General features: G+C 37.3%; 2 protein-coding genes across 4 annotated transcripts in view; one reads left to right on the forward strand and one right to left on the reverse strand.

Moving 5' to 3' along the window:
• Window positions 1-15,086, forward strand: part of LOC147349315 (uncharacterized) — a 151,968-nt gene that overhangs the window by 132,062 nt on the left and 4,820 nt on the right. The gene's annotated exons all lie outside the window — the stretch shown is intronic.
• Window positions 9,965-15,086, reverse strand: part of SCFD1 (sec1 family domain containing 1) — a 113,224-nt gene continuing 108,102 nt past the window's right edge. For all 3 annotated transcript variants that reach the window (XM_086363771.1, XM_086363767.1, XM_086363769.1), the window contains 2 exons: window positions 14,028-14,096; window positions 9,965-10,180 (listed from right to left, as the gene is read on the reverse strand). In XM_086363771.1, coding sequence (XP_086219897.1) covers window positions 10,157-10,180; window positions 14,028-14,096 — 93 coding nt within the window. In that variant the 3' untranslated portion in view covers window positions 9,965-10,156. The remainder of the gene's footprint in view (window positions 10,181-14,027; window positions 14,097-15,086) is intronic.

The following is a 15,086-nucleotide window of genomic DNA, read 5'->3' on the forward strand; positions in this document are numbered from 1 at the left end:
GTCCTCTCAAACTGTTTTAACCTAAAAAGGTGAATTTATTGACTCAGGTAATTGGAGTAAAAGAGCTTCAGGTATGATTTAAGGTTGTCACTGTAAGTTTGTGGTCACAGAAAATATATGGGAGTTACTTCTGTTTAAAAAGTTGACTTTTGGTTTAAACCAAAACTGAAAAAAACAAAAAACAAAAACTAGTCTTCTTAGTTTTAAATTCAATTTATAAATACTAGTATCCTACAAATATATCTAACAGATTTTGATCTGAAACACTGACTTTTAACTTCTATTAAGTTCATCTGGGGCCTTTTTAAAAATCTTCTATATCTCTAATTTAAAATGCTTAAACTTTCTACTACCTTCTGGAATATATGGAATATAGTTATAATATTGTTTTAATGTTTTGTCTATTAATTCTATCCTCCCTGGCAGTTCTCAGTGTGAGTCTCTTTCTATTGAGAGTTTTTCTCTTCAGTTCAGTTCAGTTGCTCAGTCGTGTCCAACTCTTTGTTACCCCATGAAGTGCAGCACGCCAGGCCTCCCCGTCCATCACCAACTCCCGGAGTTCACCCAAACTCATGTCCACTGAGTCGGTGATGCCATCCAGCCATCTCATCCTCTGTCGTCCACTTCTCCTGCTGCCCCCAATCCCTCCCAGCATCAGAGTCTTTTCCAGTGAGTCAACTCTTCGCATGACGTGGCCAAAGTATTGGAGTTTCAACTTCAGCATCATTCCTTCCAAAGAACACCCAGGACTGATCTCCTTCAGAATGGACTGGTTGGATTTCCTTGAAGTCCAGGGGACTCTCAAGAGTCTTCTCCAACACCACAGTTCAAAAGCATCAATTCTTCGGTGCTCAGCTTTCTTCACAGTCGAACCCTCACATCCATACATGAGCACTGGAAAAACCATAGCCATGACTAGACGGACCTTTGTTGGCAAAGTAATGTCTCTGCTTTTGAATATGCAATCTAGGTTGGTCATAACTTTCCTTCCAAGGAGTAAGCGTCTTTTAATTTCATGGCTGCAAGTCACCATCTGCAGTGATTTTGGAGCCCCCCAAAATAAAGTCTGACACTGTTTCCACTGTTTCCCCATCTATTTCCCATGAAGTGATGGGACCAGATGCCATGATCTTACTTTTCTGAATGTTGAGCTTTGAGCCAGCTTTTTCACTCTCCTCTTTCACTTTCATCAAGAGGCTTTTTAGTTCCTCTTCACTTTCTGCCATAAGGATGGTGTCATATGCATATCTGAGGCTATTGATATTTCTCTCGGCAATCTCCATTCCAGCTTGTGCTTCTTTGAGCCCAGTGTTTCTCATGATGTACTCTGCATATAAGTCAAATAAGCAGGGTGACAATATACAGCCTTGACATACTCCTTTTCCTATTTGGAACCAGTCTGTTGTTCTATGTCCAGTTCTAACTGTTGCTTCCTGAATATAGGTTTCTCAAAAGGCAGGTCAGGTGGTCTTGTATTCCCATCTCTTTCAGAATTTTCCACAGTTTATTGTGATCCACACAGTCAAAGGCTTTGGCATAGTCAATAAAGCAGAAATAGATGTTTTTCTGGAACTCTCTTGCTTTTTCCATGATCCAGCGGATGTTGGCAATTTGATCTCTGGTTTCTCTGCCTTTTCTAAAACCAGCTTGAACATCTGGAAGTTCATAGTTCACATATTGCTGAAGCCTGGCTTGGAGAATTTTGAGCATTACTTTACTAGCATGTGAGATGAGTGCAATTGTGTGGTAGTTTGAGCATTCTTTGGCATTGCCTTTCTTTGGGATTGGAATGAAAACTGCCCTTTTCCAGTCCTGTGGCCACTGCTGAGTTTTCCAAATTTGCTGGCATATTGAGTGTAGCACTTTCACAGCATCATCTTTCAGGATTTGCAATAGCTCAACTGGAATTCCATCACCTCCACTAGCTTTGTTCGTAGTGATGCTTTCTAAGGCCCACTTGACTTCACATTCCAGGATGTCTGGCTCTAGGTCAGTGATCACACCATCGTGTTATCTGGGTCGTGAAGATCTTTTTTGTACAGTTCTTCTGTGTATTCTTGCCACCTCTTCTTAATATCTTCTGCTTCTGTTAGGTCCATACCATTTCTGTCCTTTATCGAGCCCATCTTTGCATGAAATGTTCCCTTGGTATCTCTCATTTTCTTGAAGAGATCTCTAGTCTTTCCCATTCTGTTGTTTTCCTCTATTTCTTTGCACTGATCGCTGAAGAAGGCTTTCTTATCTCTCCTTGCTATTCTTTGGCACTCTGCATTCAGATGCTTATATCTTTCCTTTTCTCCTTTGCTTTTCACTTCTCTTCTTCTCACAGCTATTTGTTAAGACCTCCTCAGACAGCCATTTGGCTTTTTTGCGTTTCTTTTCCATGGGGATGGTCTTGATCCGTCTCTTGTACAATGTCACGAACCTCCATCCATAGTTCATCAGGTACTCTATTTATCAGATCTAGTCCCTTAAATCTATTTCTCACTTCCACTGTATAATCATAAGGAATTTGATTTTTTTCCTATAACCTTAATGATATGTTTTGATTGGATTTCAGACAGTGTAATTTTTTTTCTTATTGAAGTACAGCTAATTTACAATAATTAGCTCCTGGTATATAGGAAAGTGATTCATTATATATACATATATATTTTTCATATTCTTTTCCATTACGGTTTACTACAGGATACTGAATATAGTTACTTGTGCTATACAAAGAATAGCAAGGAGAGATAAGAAAGCATTCCTCAGTGATCAATGCAAAGAAAGAGAGGAAAACAATAGAATGGGAAAGACTTGAGGAAAATTAGAGATACCAAGGGAACATTTCATGGAAAGATGAGTACAATAAAGGACAGAAATTATATGGACCTAGAAGATATTAAGAAGATATTCTTAATATCTTCTAGGTCCATATAATTTCTAACATATCTAACAGAAGCAGAAGATATTAAGAAGAGATAGCAACAATACACAGAAGAACTATACAAAAAAGATCTTCATGACACAGATAACTGCAATGGTGTGATCACTCACCTAGAACAGAACATTCTGGAATGTGAAGTCAAGTGAGCTTTAGGAAGCATCACTATGAACAAAGCTAGTGGAGGTGATGGAATTCCAGTTCAGCTATTGCAAATCCTAAACGATGATGCTGTGAAAGTGCTGCACTCAATATGCCAGCAAATTTGGAAAACTCAGCAGTGGCCACAGGACTAGAAAAGGTCAGTTTTCATTCCAATCCCAAAGAAAGGCAGTGCCAAACAATGTTCAAACTACTGCACAATTGCACTCATCTCGCATGCTAGCAAAATAATGCTCAAAATTCTCCAAGCCAGGCTTAAACAGTATGTGAACTGTGAACTTTCAGATGTTCAAGCTGTATTTAGAAAAGGCAGAGAAACCACAGATCAAATTGCCAACACCCGCTGGATCATGAAAAAAGCAAGAGAGTTCCAGAAAAACATCCACTTCTGCTTTATTGACTATGCCAAAGCCTTTGACTCTGTGGATCAGAACAAACAGGGGAAATTCAAGAGATGAGAACACCAGACCACCTGACCTGCCTCCTGAGAAACCTATATGCAGGTCAAGAAGCAACAGTTAGAAATGGACAGGGAGCAAGAGATTGGTTCCAAATTGGGAAAAAGAGTACATCAAGGCTGTATATTGTCACCCTGCTTATTTAACTTATAATGCAGACTACATCATGTGAAATGCTGGGTTGGATAAACACAAGCTGGAATTAAGATTGTCGGGAGAAATATCAATAACCTTAGATATGCAGGTGACACCCCCCCTTATGGGAGAAAACAAAGAAGTGAAGAGCCTCTTGATGAAAGTGAAAGAGGAGAGTTAAAAAGTTGGCTTAAAACTCAACATTCAGAAAAATAAGATCACGGCATCTGGTCCCATCACTTCATGGGAAATAGATGGGAAAACAGTGGAAACAGTGTCAGACTTTATTTTGGGGGGCTCTAAAATCACTGCAGATGGTGACTTGCAGCCATGAAATTAAAAGACGATCATTCCTTGGAAGAAAAGCTATGACCAACCTAGACAGCATATTAAAAAGCAGAGACACAAAGTCCGTCTAGTCAAGGCTATGGTTTTTCCAGTGGTCATGTATTTGGATGTGAGAGTTGGATTATAAAGAAAGCTGAGCACTGAAGAATTGATGCTTCTGAACTGTGGTATTAGAGGAGACTGTTGAAGGTCTCCAAGGAGATCCAACCAGTCCATCCTAATGGAAATCAGTCCTGAATATTCATTGGAAGGACTGATGCTGCAGCTGAAACTCCAATACTTGGGCCACCTGATGGGAAGAACTGACTCATTGGAAAAGACCCTGATGCTGGGAAAGCTTGAAGGCAGGAAAGTAAGGGGACGACAAAGGATGAGATGGTTGGATGGCATCACCAACTCGATGGACATGAGTTTGAGTAAGCTCCAGAAGTTGGTGATGGACAGGGAAGCCTGGTGTGCTGCAGTTCATGGGGTCGCAAAAAGTCGGACATGACTGAGCAACTGAACTGAATTGAACTGATATAATAGGACGTCATAGCTTACGTCGACTAGTCTCAAACTTCCAATCCAACCTCCCCGCCCAACCCCCTCCTTGTTCATTGTTCAGTTGCTAAGTTGTGTCTCTTTGTGAAACCATGGACTGCAGCCCACCAGGCTTCCTTGTCCTTCACTGTCTCCCAGAGTTTGCTCAAATGAATATCCATTGAGTCGATGATGCTATCCAACTATCTTATCCTCAGTTGTACCCTTCTCTTCCTGCCTTCAATCTTCCCAGCATCAGGGTCTTTCCAGTGAGTCGACTTTTCCTATCAAGTGGTCAAAATATTGGATCTTCAGCATCAGTTCTTCCAACGAATATTTAGGATTGATTTCCTTTAGGATTGATTGGTTTCACTTCCTTGCTGTCCAAGGGACTCTAAAGAGTCTTTGCCAGCATTACAATTGGAAAGCATCAATTTTTCAATGCTCAGCCGCCTTTATGGTCCAACTGTCACATCCATACATGACTACTGGAAAAACCATAGCTTTGACTAGATGGGCTTTTGTTGGCAAAGTGATGTCTCTGCTTTTTAATACACTTGTCTAGGTTTGTTTAGCTTTCCATCCAAGGAGCAAGCGTCTTTGAATTTCATGGCTGCAGTCACCATCTGCAGTGATTTTGGAGCCCAAGAAAATAAAGTGTGTCACTGTTTCCATTGTTCCCCCATCTATTTGCCATGAAATGATGGGACCAGATGCCATGACCTTAGTTTTTTGAATGTTGAGCTTTAAGCCAGCATTTTCACTCTCCTTTTTCACCCTCAAGAGGCTCTTTAATTCCTCTTCTCTTTCTGCCATTAGAGTGGTATCATCAACCGATCTGAGGTTATTTCTCCCTGTAACTTGATTCCAGCTTGGGATTCATTCAGCCTGGCATCTCGTGTGATGTACTCTACATATGTTAAATAAGCAGGGTGACAATATACAGCCTTGACACAAACTGCTTTCTCAATTTTGAACCAGTCCATTGTTCCATGTACAGTTCTAACTGGTTTCTTGACCTGCATACAGGTTTCTCAGGAGGCAGGTAAGGTGGTCTGGTATTCCCGTCTCTTTAAGTTTGTTGTGATCCACATAGTCAAAGGCTTAATAAACCAGATGTTTTTCTGGACTCTCTTTGCTTTTTCTATGATCCAGCAGATGTTGGCAATTTGATCTCTGCTTCCTCTGCCTTTTCTAAATCCAGCTTGTTTATCTGAAGTTCTTGGTTCACATACTGTTGAAGCCTAGCTTGAAGGCTTTTGAGCATTACCTTGCTAGCATGTGAAATGAGCTCAATTGTCAGGTAGTTTGAACACTGTTTGACATTGCCCTTCTTTGGGATTGGAATGAAAACTGACCTTTTCTAGTCCTGTGGCCACTGTTGAGTTTTCCATATTTGCTGACATACTGAGTTTAGCACTTTCACAGCGTCATCTTTTTGGATTTGAAATAGCTCAACTGGAATTCCATCATCTCCATTAGCTTTGTTCGTAGTGATGCTTCGTCACCTCTACTAGCTTTGTTCATAGTAATGCTTCATAAGGCCCATTTGACTTCCACTCCAGGATGTCTGGCTCTAGGTGAGTGACCAAACCATCGTAGTTATCTGGGTCATTAAGACCTTTTTTTGTAGTTTTTCTTGTATTCTTGCTACCTCTTCTTAATCTCTTCCACTTCTGTTAGCTCCATACTGTTTCTGTCCTTTGTTGTGCCCATCCTTGCACGAAATGTTCCCTTGGAATCTCTGATTTTCTTGAAGAGATGTCTAGTCTTTGCCTTGTTCACTTAAAAAGCCTTTTTGTTTTTATTCGTGCTATTCTCTGGAACTCTGTATTCAGTTGGGTTATCTTTCCCTTTCTCCTTTGCTTTTCATTTCTCTTTTCTCAGCTACTGGTAAGGCCTCCTCACACGACCACTTTGCCTTCCTGCATTTCTTTTTATTGGGGATGGTTTTGATCACTGCCTCCTGTATACTGGTATACAGGAACTAAGAACCTCTGTCCATAGTTGTTCAGGCCCTCTGTCTACCAGATCTAATCCCTTGAAATCTATTTGTCACCTCCACTGTATAAGGGATTTGATTTAGGTCATACCTAAATGCCCTAGTGGTTTTCCTTACTTTCTTCAATTTAAGCAAAATGACTCAGTTATATACATACACACATTCTTTTTTTAGTATTCTTTTCCATTATTATCACAGGATATTGAATATAGTTCTCTGTTAAACATTAGGACACTGTTCTTTTATTTTAAATATAGTAGCTTGAATCTACCAACCCCAAACTCCCAGTCCTTCCCTCCCATCTGCCAACACACTTGGCAACCAGTCTGTTCTCTACACCCGCTTTCATGATTACACAGCTTCCCCACTAGACCCCTCCTCCCAGAATGCCTGCCACACCACAGGTGCTCAGGAATTGTATGAATGAATGGATGGATGAAGAGATGGAATATGTGCAGGTCTGTTCTGTTTTGCAGGTAGATTTATCTGTGTCATATTTTAAGACTCCGCATGTAAGTGCCATCATATGGTATTTGTTTTTCTCTTTCTGACTGACTTCATTTAGTACTGATAGTCTCCATTTGCATCCATGTTGTTGTAAATGGCATTATTTCATCCTTTTTTATGGCCAAGTAGTATTTCATTATGTATGTATATGTGCCACATCTTCTTTATCCATTCACCTGCTGATGGACCTTTGTTGTTCCATGTTTTGGCTATTGTGAATAGTGCTGTTATGAACAGAGTGCACGTATCTTTGTGAGTTATAGTTTTGTCCAGGTTTGTATTCCCAGGAGTGAGACTGCCGGATCATATGGAAATTCAATTTTTAGCTTTCTGAGATCCCTCCATAGTGTCTTCCACAGTGGCTGTACCAACTTGCATTCCCACCAACAGTGTAGGAGGGTTCCCTTTTCTCCATACCCTCTCCAGCATTTATTTGTGGACTTTTCAATGATGGTCATTCTGACCCTAAGTCAATTTAAATATAAACTAGAAAGAGAGACCATCTCCTTTTGTCTTTCATGTAGTTATAAAATTTCTGAATGTTAACTATTTAGAGTATGACTTCTCCATTTCTAAGGAGACAGGGACATTGCTTTTTCTCCTATCTTAACATCTTAATTAGCCTTGTCTTTACATAAAGGTCTCTTCTGAAGCCCTGAGTGCCAGCCACTTTGACAGATACAGTGCTATGTACTGAATGTCTCCTACAAAATCAAATGCTGAAGCCCTAACCCCCAATGTAATGGTATTTAAAAAAACTTTTATTTTATATTGGAGTATAGTTAATACTGTTAAGTTTCAGGTGTACAGAAAATGACTCAGTTATACATTATATCTATATCTATATATATAGATATATTCGTTTTCAGATTCCTTTCCCATTTAGCTTGCTATAGCAGAGTCCCCTGTGCTATATATAGTAGGTCTTGTTGGTTGTCTGTTATATACTTTTTCAAAACTTCAAAAAAGTTTATTGTACTATAATTGCTTTACAATGTTAATTTCTGCTGTGCAGCGAAGTGAATCAGTTTACATGTATACATATGTCCACTCCTCTTAGCTTTCTTTCCCATTTAGGTCACCACAGAGCACTGAGTAGAGCTCCTTGTGCTGTACAGCAGACTCTCATTAGTTATCTATTTTATACATAGCAGTCTGTATCTGTGATTCTGCTTCTCCTTTGCAAATAAGTTCTTCTGTACCATTTTTCTAGATTCCATATATATAAGGCGATATTGCACCATAGTTTTCTCTTACTTCACTGTATGAGTTCCGTTTTTCTCCACACTGTCTCCAACATTTATTATTTGTAGACTTTCTGATGATGGCCATTCTAACTGGTGTGAGGTGATATCTCATTGTAGCTTTGATTTGCATTTCTCTAACAATAATGATGTTGAGCATCTTTTCATGAGCATGTCTTCTTTGAAGAAATAATCTATTTAGGTCTTCTGTCCACTTTTTGATTGGGCTTTGATGTTGAGCTGCAAGAGCTGTTTATAAAATTTGGAAATTAACCCCTTGTCAGTCACATCATTTGTAAATATTTTCTCCCATTCTGTGGGTTATCTTTTCTTTTTAAAAATCGCTTGCTTTGCTGCGCATAAAAAAGCTTTTGAGTTTAACTAGGTCCCATTTGTTTAATTTTTATTTCCATTGCTCTGGGAGAAGAAATGAAAAAGGTATTGTGTGATTTATGTCAAAAAGTGTTCTACCTATGTTTTCCTCTAAGAGTTTTATAGTATTGGGTCTTACATTTAGGTCTGGAATCCATTTTGAGTTTATTTTTGTGTATGGTGTTGAAGAATGTTCTAATTTGATTCTTTTACACATAGCTGTCCAATTTTCCCAGCACAGTTTGTTGAAGAGAATGTCCTTCCCCCAGTGTTATGGTATTTGGAGGTAGGGCTTTTGGGAGGTAACTGGGTTTGGATGATGTTATGGGGTGGAGCCCCATGATGGGATTAGTGCCTTTAAAGGGGGATGAAAGGACCAGAGTTTGCTCTCTGATCCCCACATGAGGATACATGGCTCTCTGCAAATCAGGAAGAATGTTCTCACCAGACACCAGATCTGTTGCTAACTTGATCTTAGAATTCCCAGCATTCAGAATTGGGAGAAATACCTGTTGGCTGTATAAGCTACCCAGCCTATGGTAATTTATTGTACCAGCTCAAACATACTTTAAATTTATACCCCAGGAATATGTCAATCATCTACAATTATTATTCTGGACCTTTGCTTTGGTGTGATGGCACTGACTCATGGTGGGTGGGAGTGCAGGAAGAAACAGCATCCTGATAATAAAACAAGATTTACAGAACTGTCTGTAACACTAAAGATTCCTCTTGGTGAGGCTCATTAAGAGGAAAAGCTCTCTGGCCTATGTAATAGGAACAATTGTTTCCTCTGGAGAGACAGGTTTGCTTTTATCTTATGGCTGTCCTGAGATACATGACTAATCAGCGTTCATTTTTAGTGCTGCATTTCACACAGAGAGGAAGGTGAGTACTAAATTTAACACTTACTTTTACATAATATTTAGAAGTTCTGTATTTATCTGCTCCAGATGTTAATGTTTGTGCCATTATATAAAGGAGATATAAATGATAAAATGTACACAGGTGTGCCAGAGGGAGAAGGGACATTAAAGTGGCATTTAAATCTAGAGGCAACATAGGAAACAAACTATGGAAAGGTAATTTTACAATTAAAATGAATACAAGTAGGAGATTCATGAACCGATCAAATAAGACATATATTCTTAAACTTTCACTAGCTTCAATCGTAATACATTGGTTATTATATTAGCATTTTAACATTATATTCAGACAGAGCTTTCCTTCTTTCCAAAGTACTTTCATCTCATTTGTAAAAAATAACAGATGTTCTACAATGTTAAAATTTATTTCTGAAATGCTTTATTTTTTTAATCAGTATACATTATATTAAGTATATAGAATTTCCTTAAAAATTAACAAATACCTCTAAGTTTCACCGTTAGGACATTGATATGGAGAAGGAAACATCTGGCTCTTTTGACTTTTTACATTTATTCAAGTTCTAAATAGATTCTCATGTTACGGTTCTTCTGTGCTATTTTTGTCCAAGTTGTGACAGCTAAAACAAAAGATAAATCATAAATATTACTTTTTTAATCACAAAATAAACTTCGGTGTTAATCATATTTGTAGTCACCTTAAATGCACACTTCTATCATGGTAAAATTTAGGCTGTTTCATGCACTGTATTGTATTTTAGAATAATACCTTTTCCCTCAATATTCACTAACTTAAATGTTTCAGATTTATAGATATTTAAAACTTATGGTGAAAAGATGTGTCAACATTATATAGGAGCAAATTCAAGTAATAGAAAACAAAAACAGAATTAAAAAATATTAACTCAGCATGAAAATGTAAAGAAAAACGTGTGACTTCAATGATGACAATTCACTTTTCTATATATTTTAAGGTTTGTAAAAGAAATTAGAAATATATTAAATATATTTCTAAAGATCATTAAAAGGAAGGGAAAAGGATTTCAATTCTGGAAGGCTGGGTAAACTCCTATTGGACCAAGTCTCTAAGAGAGAGAAATTATAAATTTTAAACAAAACCAACTTCCTATAGGCAATGGGGAATGACGGAAAGAAGGTGAGTTTTGGCACAGAATCAACATTTGGAAGGAAGGAATAACACAGGCTGAGTTCTCTGGCTCTTAGCCTGAAGGCAGGCCACAGTTGGTACTATACTAGCTGCTAAAATGGATAGAAAACATAGTCTTTCTGGCTTGAAAAATCAGACGAAAGGGTTTGGGGGCAACGCTACTGGAAAGTGAGGGAGCCCTAAGTCTGTATATAGACTTTTCCTAAATCTATGGTAAAACCCTGAACCACTGATGAATGAGAGACTTGAGATTTGAGCTGTTGCCGAAGAGAGAACATTGAGTCTGACCAACACTCTAGAGAAACAATTCAGTTTTGAAAATATAACAATGTAAAGGATACAGTATAAAATTAGTAAATACAAAGACACAGGAAACCAGGGACCCAGTCTCTAGCGGGGAAGACAATGGAGATCAATAGTGAGTTGATCCATGTGTGGTAATTAATAGCCAGATTTTAAAAGCAGCTAGGACAATATCCTCAAAGAAATAGTGAAAAATAGGCTCACAATGACAGAAAAAAGGAAATCTCAGCATAAAAATGGAAACAGATACACTGTAATTAAATTATTGAAAACCAATTATTGTGTGTGTGTGTGTATATATATATGTGAAATTAAGAGAACTCATTGCCAGCATACCCGAGCTACAATGATTGCTAGAAAGTTTTTCAGTCAACAGACAGAAATTAAAATCTGTAAGTGGGGATAAAGAGCACTAGAATTCATAGCCATATAAATGCAAATGATTTATGTCTTTATTCTACACATGACTGTTTAAAGCACAAAAAACACTGTCCACTATTTTGTAAAATTAATGATGTATGTAAAATATGACAATTGCAGCATAAATGTTGATATTTATGGTTGAAGGCTTCCACATTTAATACAAGTGCCATAATAACTGGTTTATTAACAGTTAAAGGTATATATAATGTGATTTCTAGAGCAACCCTAAGTTAATAATGCAGAAATGAATTAAAGCGGAATTCTAAAAAGTGTTCAAGTCTTACAAAGAAAGGAGAAACAGAGAAAACAGTAAAATGGTAGGCCTAAATCCAATCACAGTAATAATTACATAGATGTTAAAGACCAATGCACTCCAATTAAGAGAGACTGTCAGAATGGCTGGCTGTTCATTGTGGGTTTAAAAAAAAACCCGTAAGATCCAACAATATTCTAAGATACAGTATATAGTTGGATCTTGAGAGAGATATATATATATACACACACACACACACACACAAGATATAGGCTTTAAGTATAATATGCTTGATATATAAGATATATGCTTTAAATTCACAGACAAGTTGAAAGTAAACAGATGGAAAAGTTATAAGATGCAAACAGTAAGTATAAGAAGGCTAGAGTAGCTTTATTACAGATAAAGTAGATTTCAAGACAAAGAGCATTACTAGATATGTAGAATATGGGCATAATGATAAGAGCCCACTCATCAGAATATACAACAATCAAAACTCTGTATGTACCTAATAACAGAACTTAAAAGCAAACATTGACAGAACTAAAGGAAGAGACAATTCCACAATCACAGACGGAGATTTTTAATACCTGATAGAACTAGACAGAAAAAAAATCGATATAGAAGATCTAACTAATGCCATCAACTACTTTGACCAAATTAATATTTACAGCTCTTCCTTCAAGTTCTTCATATGGAGTGCCTAGCAAGATAGACTATATGTTGGTTTATAAAAGGAATTTAAATTTTCAAACAATTAACTTACATGTAAAATGTTCTATGACAACCAGGGAGTTAAATTAGAAATCAATAAGAATAAGTTATCTAAAAAAACCACAAATACTTCAAACAACAATAGATCTCTCTACAAGGGCTAAAGAATAAACCACCAGGTAAATTAAAAATATTTCAAATGATAATACAAATATATCAACATTTGTGGAATGTGTCTAAAGCAGTGTTTGGGAAGACTTTAAACTTTATGGCTGTCAAAGCTTATTTTAGAAATGAAAAACTAAAGTTAATGATTTAATAATTATCCAATATCAGATAGTAAAAGAACAAGGTAAACCCAAAGTAATCAAATAAAAAGTAGAAACCGATGAATAGAAAACTAATAGAGAAAATTAGCATTAACACCACCTAGTTCATTGAAAAGATTAACAAAATTCAGAATCTTCTAGTTAACCAAGAAAAGTTCCATTTATGATGTTCTAGAATATTTAAGACCAATTTATGGTGGGAAGACATCAAGACAATGTTTTGGGAGCAAGTTTTGACTAAAAGCAAGGACTGACTGGCAAAGGCCATAAAGGAACTCTGTGTGAACTTCTGTGCCTTGCTATGGTTTGGGTTACTCAGGTGAACAATACCTCTGACAGAGGCAGGAATGAACACTCAAGATATGTGTATTTCACTGCTGTAAATTTTACTTCCAGAGAGTAACACAACAACTAAACAAATAATGAAATCTAGTGAATGATATTGGCACTGATGTATTAAGGGGGAAGTGTACTGATATCTGTAATTTACTCTGAAATTAAGCTGGAGTAATGAACAGAATGGAAAGATGGACAGGTGCTTATAAAGCAAATGCAATAAAATGTTAGTGGGGAATGTAAATGTATTCACTGTAAATTCTCTCCAGTTTTCCTGTATGTCTGAAATTCTCATAATACCAGTGGGCTACCGCATTAAGGTTAAGAATAAAAGAACCATATGATAGTGGGTAAGAAAGTTGTGCTGGGAAAAGGTGCTAAAAACGAGCAGAGGGTACAGTTATGATTTTTATGATAGCCAAGGCAAAGGTGAGTAAATATTATTGGTCAGCCTACTAAGCCTCTGAGGCAGTTTAAGCTTTAAAAAGCTGAAGTTAATATTGGGAACAATAGTCAAAGAATGTAAAGACTTTCTACGCCTCAGCAACTGCCATCATTGACTTTCAAGGTGAATGACATTCTGTTGTATCAATCCCCCAAGAAACAATTTCTCAGTCCAATTTGTGATATGACTGGCAAAGTCAGAAATATGGACAGTATGTCAAGGAAATGCTGGACTGAATTTTGCCTAAGCAAGGACACTACTCCAATTAAAAGTTTTCAGAATTAAATTTACCTTTTCATAGATTTGGGATAATGGAAATAACATTACACACAAGAGTTTCCTTTAGAGTTGTCCATGGCAAAACCTTACATTCTTCTAGTTCTGTGGCTTTTTGTTTCAGCTGGCTCAGATGAATAGGATTATCTTGCTCTCTTTTGAAAAATATCAACAGCAACTTAAGGTATGTTAAAGAAACAAACTAAAAAGTACACTTTACCTGTTTTATGAACTGTGTAGCATTAAAAAGTTCACTGCAACCATATAAAATATGCTTGCCTTGTTTCCCCTGTAAAAGAATCAAACACAGAACTCACATACAAATAATAAGTAACATTTTCAATATTCCCAAGAAGAGGGGTTAAACATAACAAGACTTTTTGTTATTCTTAAAGGTTTTATTTCCCTTTAGGGTGAGTACTGGATTTTAGTGTACACCTATCTATCCTAAAATTACATGGAGTCAAGTAGTGAAATGGGCACATTTTTTCCATTCAAAATGTGTTAGGCACATTTCTAGTGCCATTTACACTGAAAAGAGAAGGAACATGATGAGTGACCCATTTCATGGGAGCAATAATTATAAAATCTTCAGCCAACATTCTATGTAGGACTGTAACTACTTGAAGAAAACATTTACAGTTTTGTTACATTGAAAGTAGAATATGGTGTGAGCAGCATGGATTGTCATTTAAGACTCATCTGTGATCATACAGTATTTATATGTTAATATACCCTATTCCTCAGAAGAAATGGAGTGGCCATCATGGTCAACAAGAGAGTCCGAAATGCAGTATTTGGATGCAGTCTCAAAAACGACAGAATGATCTCTGTCCGTTTCCAAGGCAAACCATTCAATATCATAGTAATCCAAGTCTATGCCCCAACCAGTAATGCTGAAGAAGCTGAAGTTGAACGGTTCTATGAAGACCTACAAGACCTTTTAGAATTAACACCCAAAAAAGACATCCTTTTCATTATAGGGGACTGGAATGCAAAAGTAGGAAGTGAAGAAACACCTGGAGTAACAGGCAAATTTGGCCTTGGAATACGGAATGAAGCAGGGAAAAGACTAATAGAGTTTTGCCAAGAAAATGCACTGGTCATAACAAACACCCTCTTCCAACAACACAAGAGAAGACTCTACACATGGACATCACCAGATGGTCAACACCGAAATCAGACTGATTATATTCTTTGCAGCCAAAGATGGAGAAGCTCTATACAGTTAGCAAAAACAAGACCAGGAGCTGACTGTGGCTCAGACCATGAACTCCTT

The sequence above is a fragment of the Bos grunniens genome, chromosome 21 (assembly GCF_055505025.1).
Source record: "Bos grunniens cultivar Pamir isolate PY7600 chromosome 21, Bosgru_T2T1.0, whole genome shotgun sequence".
Taxonomy (NCBI): Eukaryota; Metazoa; Chordata; class Mammalia; order Artiodactyla; family Bovidae; genus Bos; species Bos grunniens.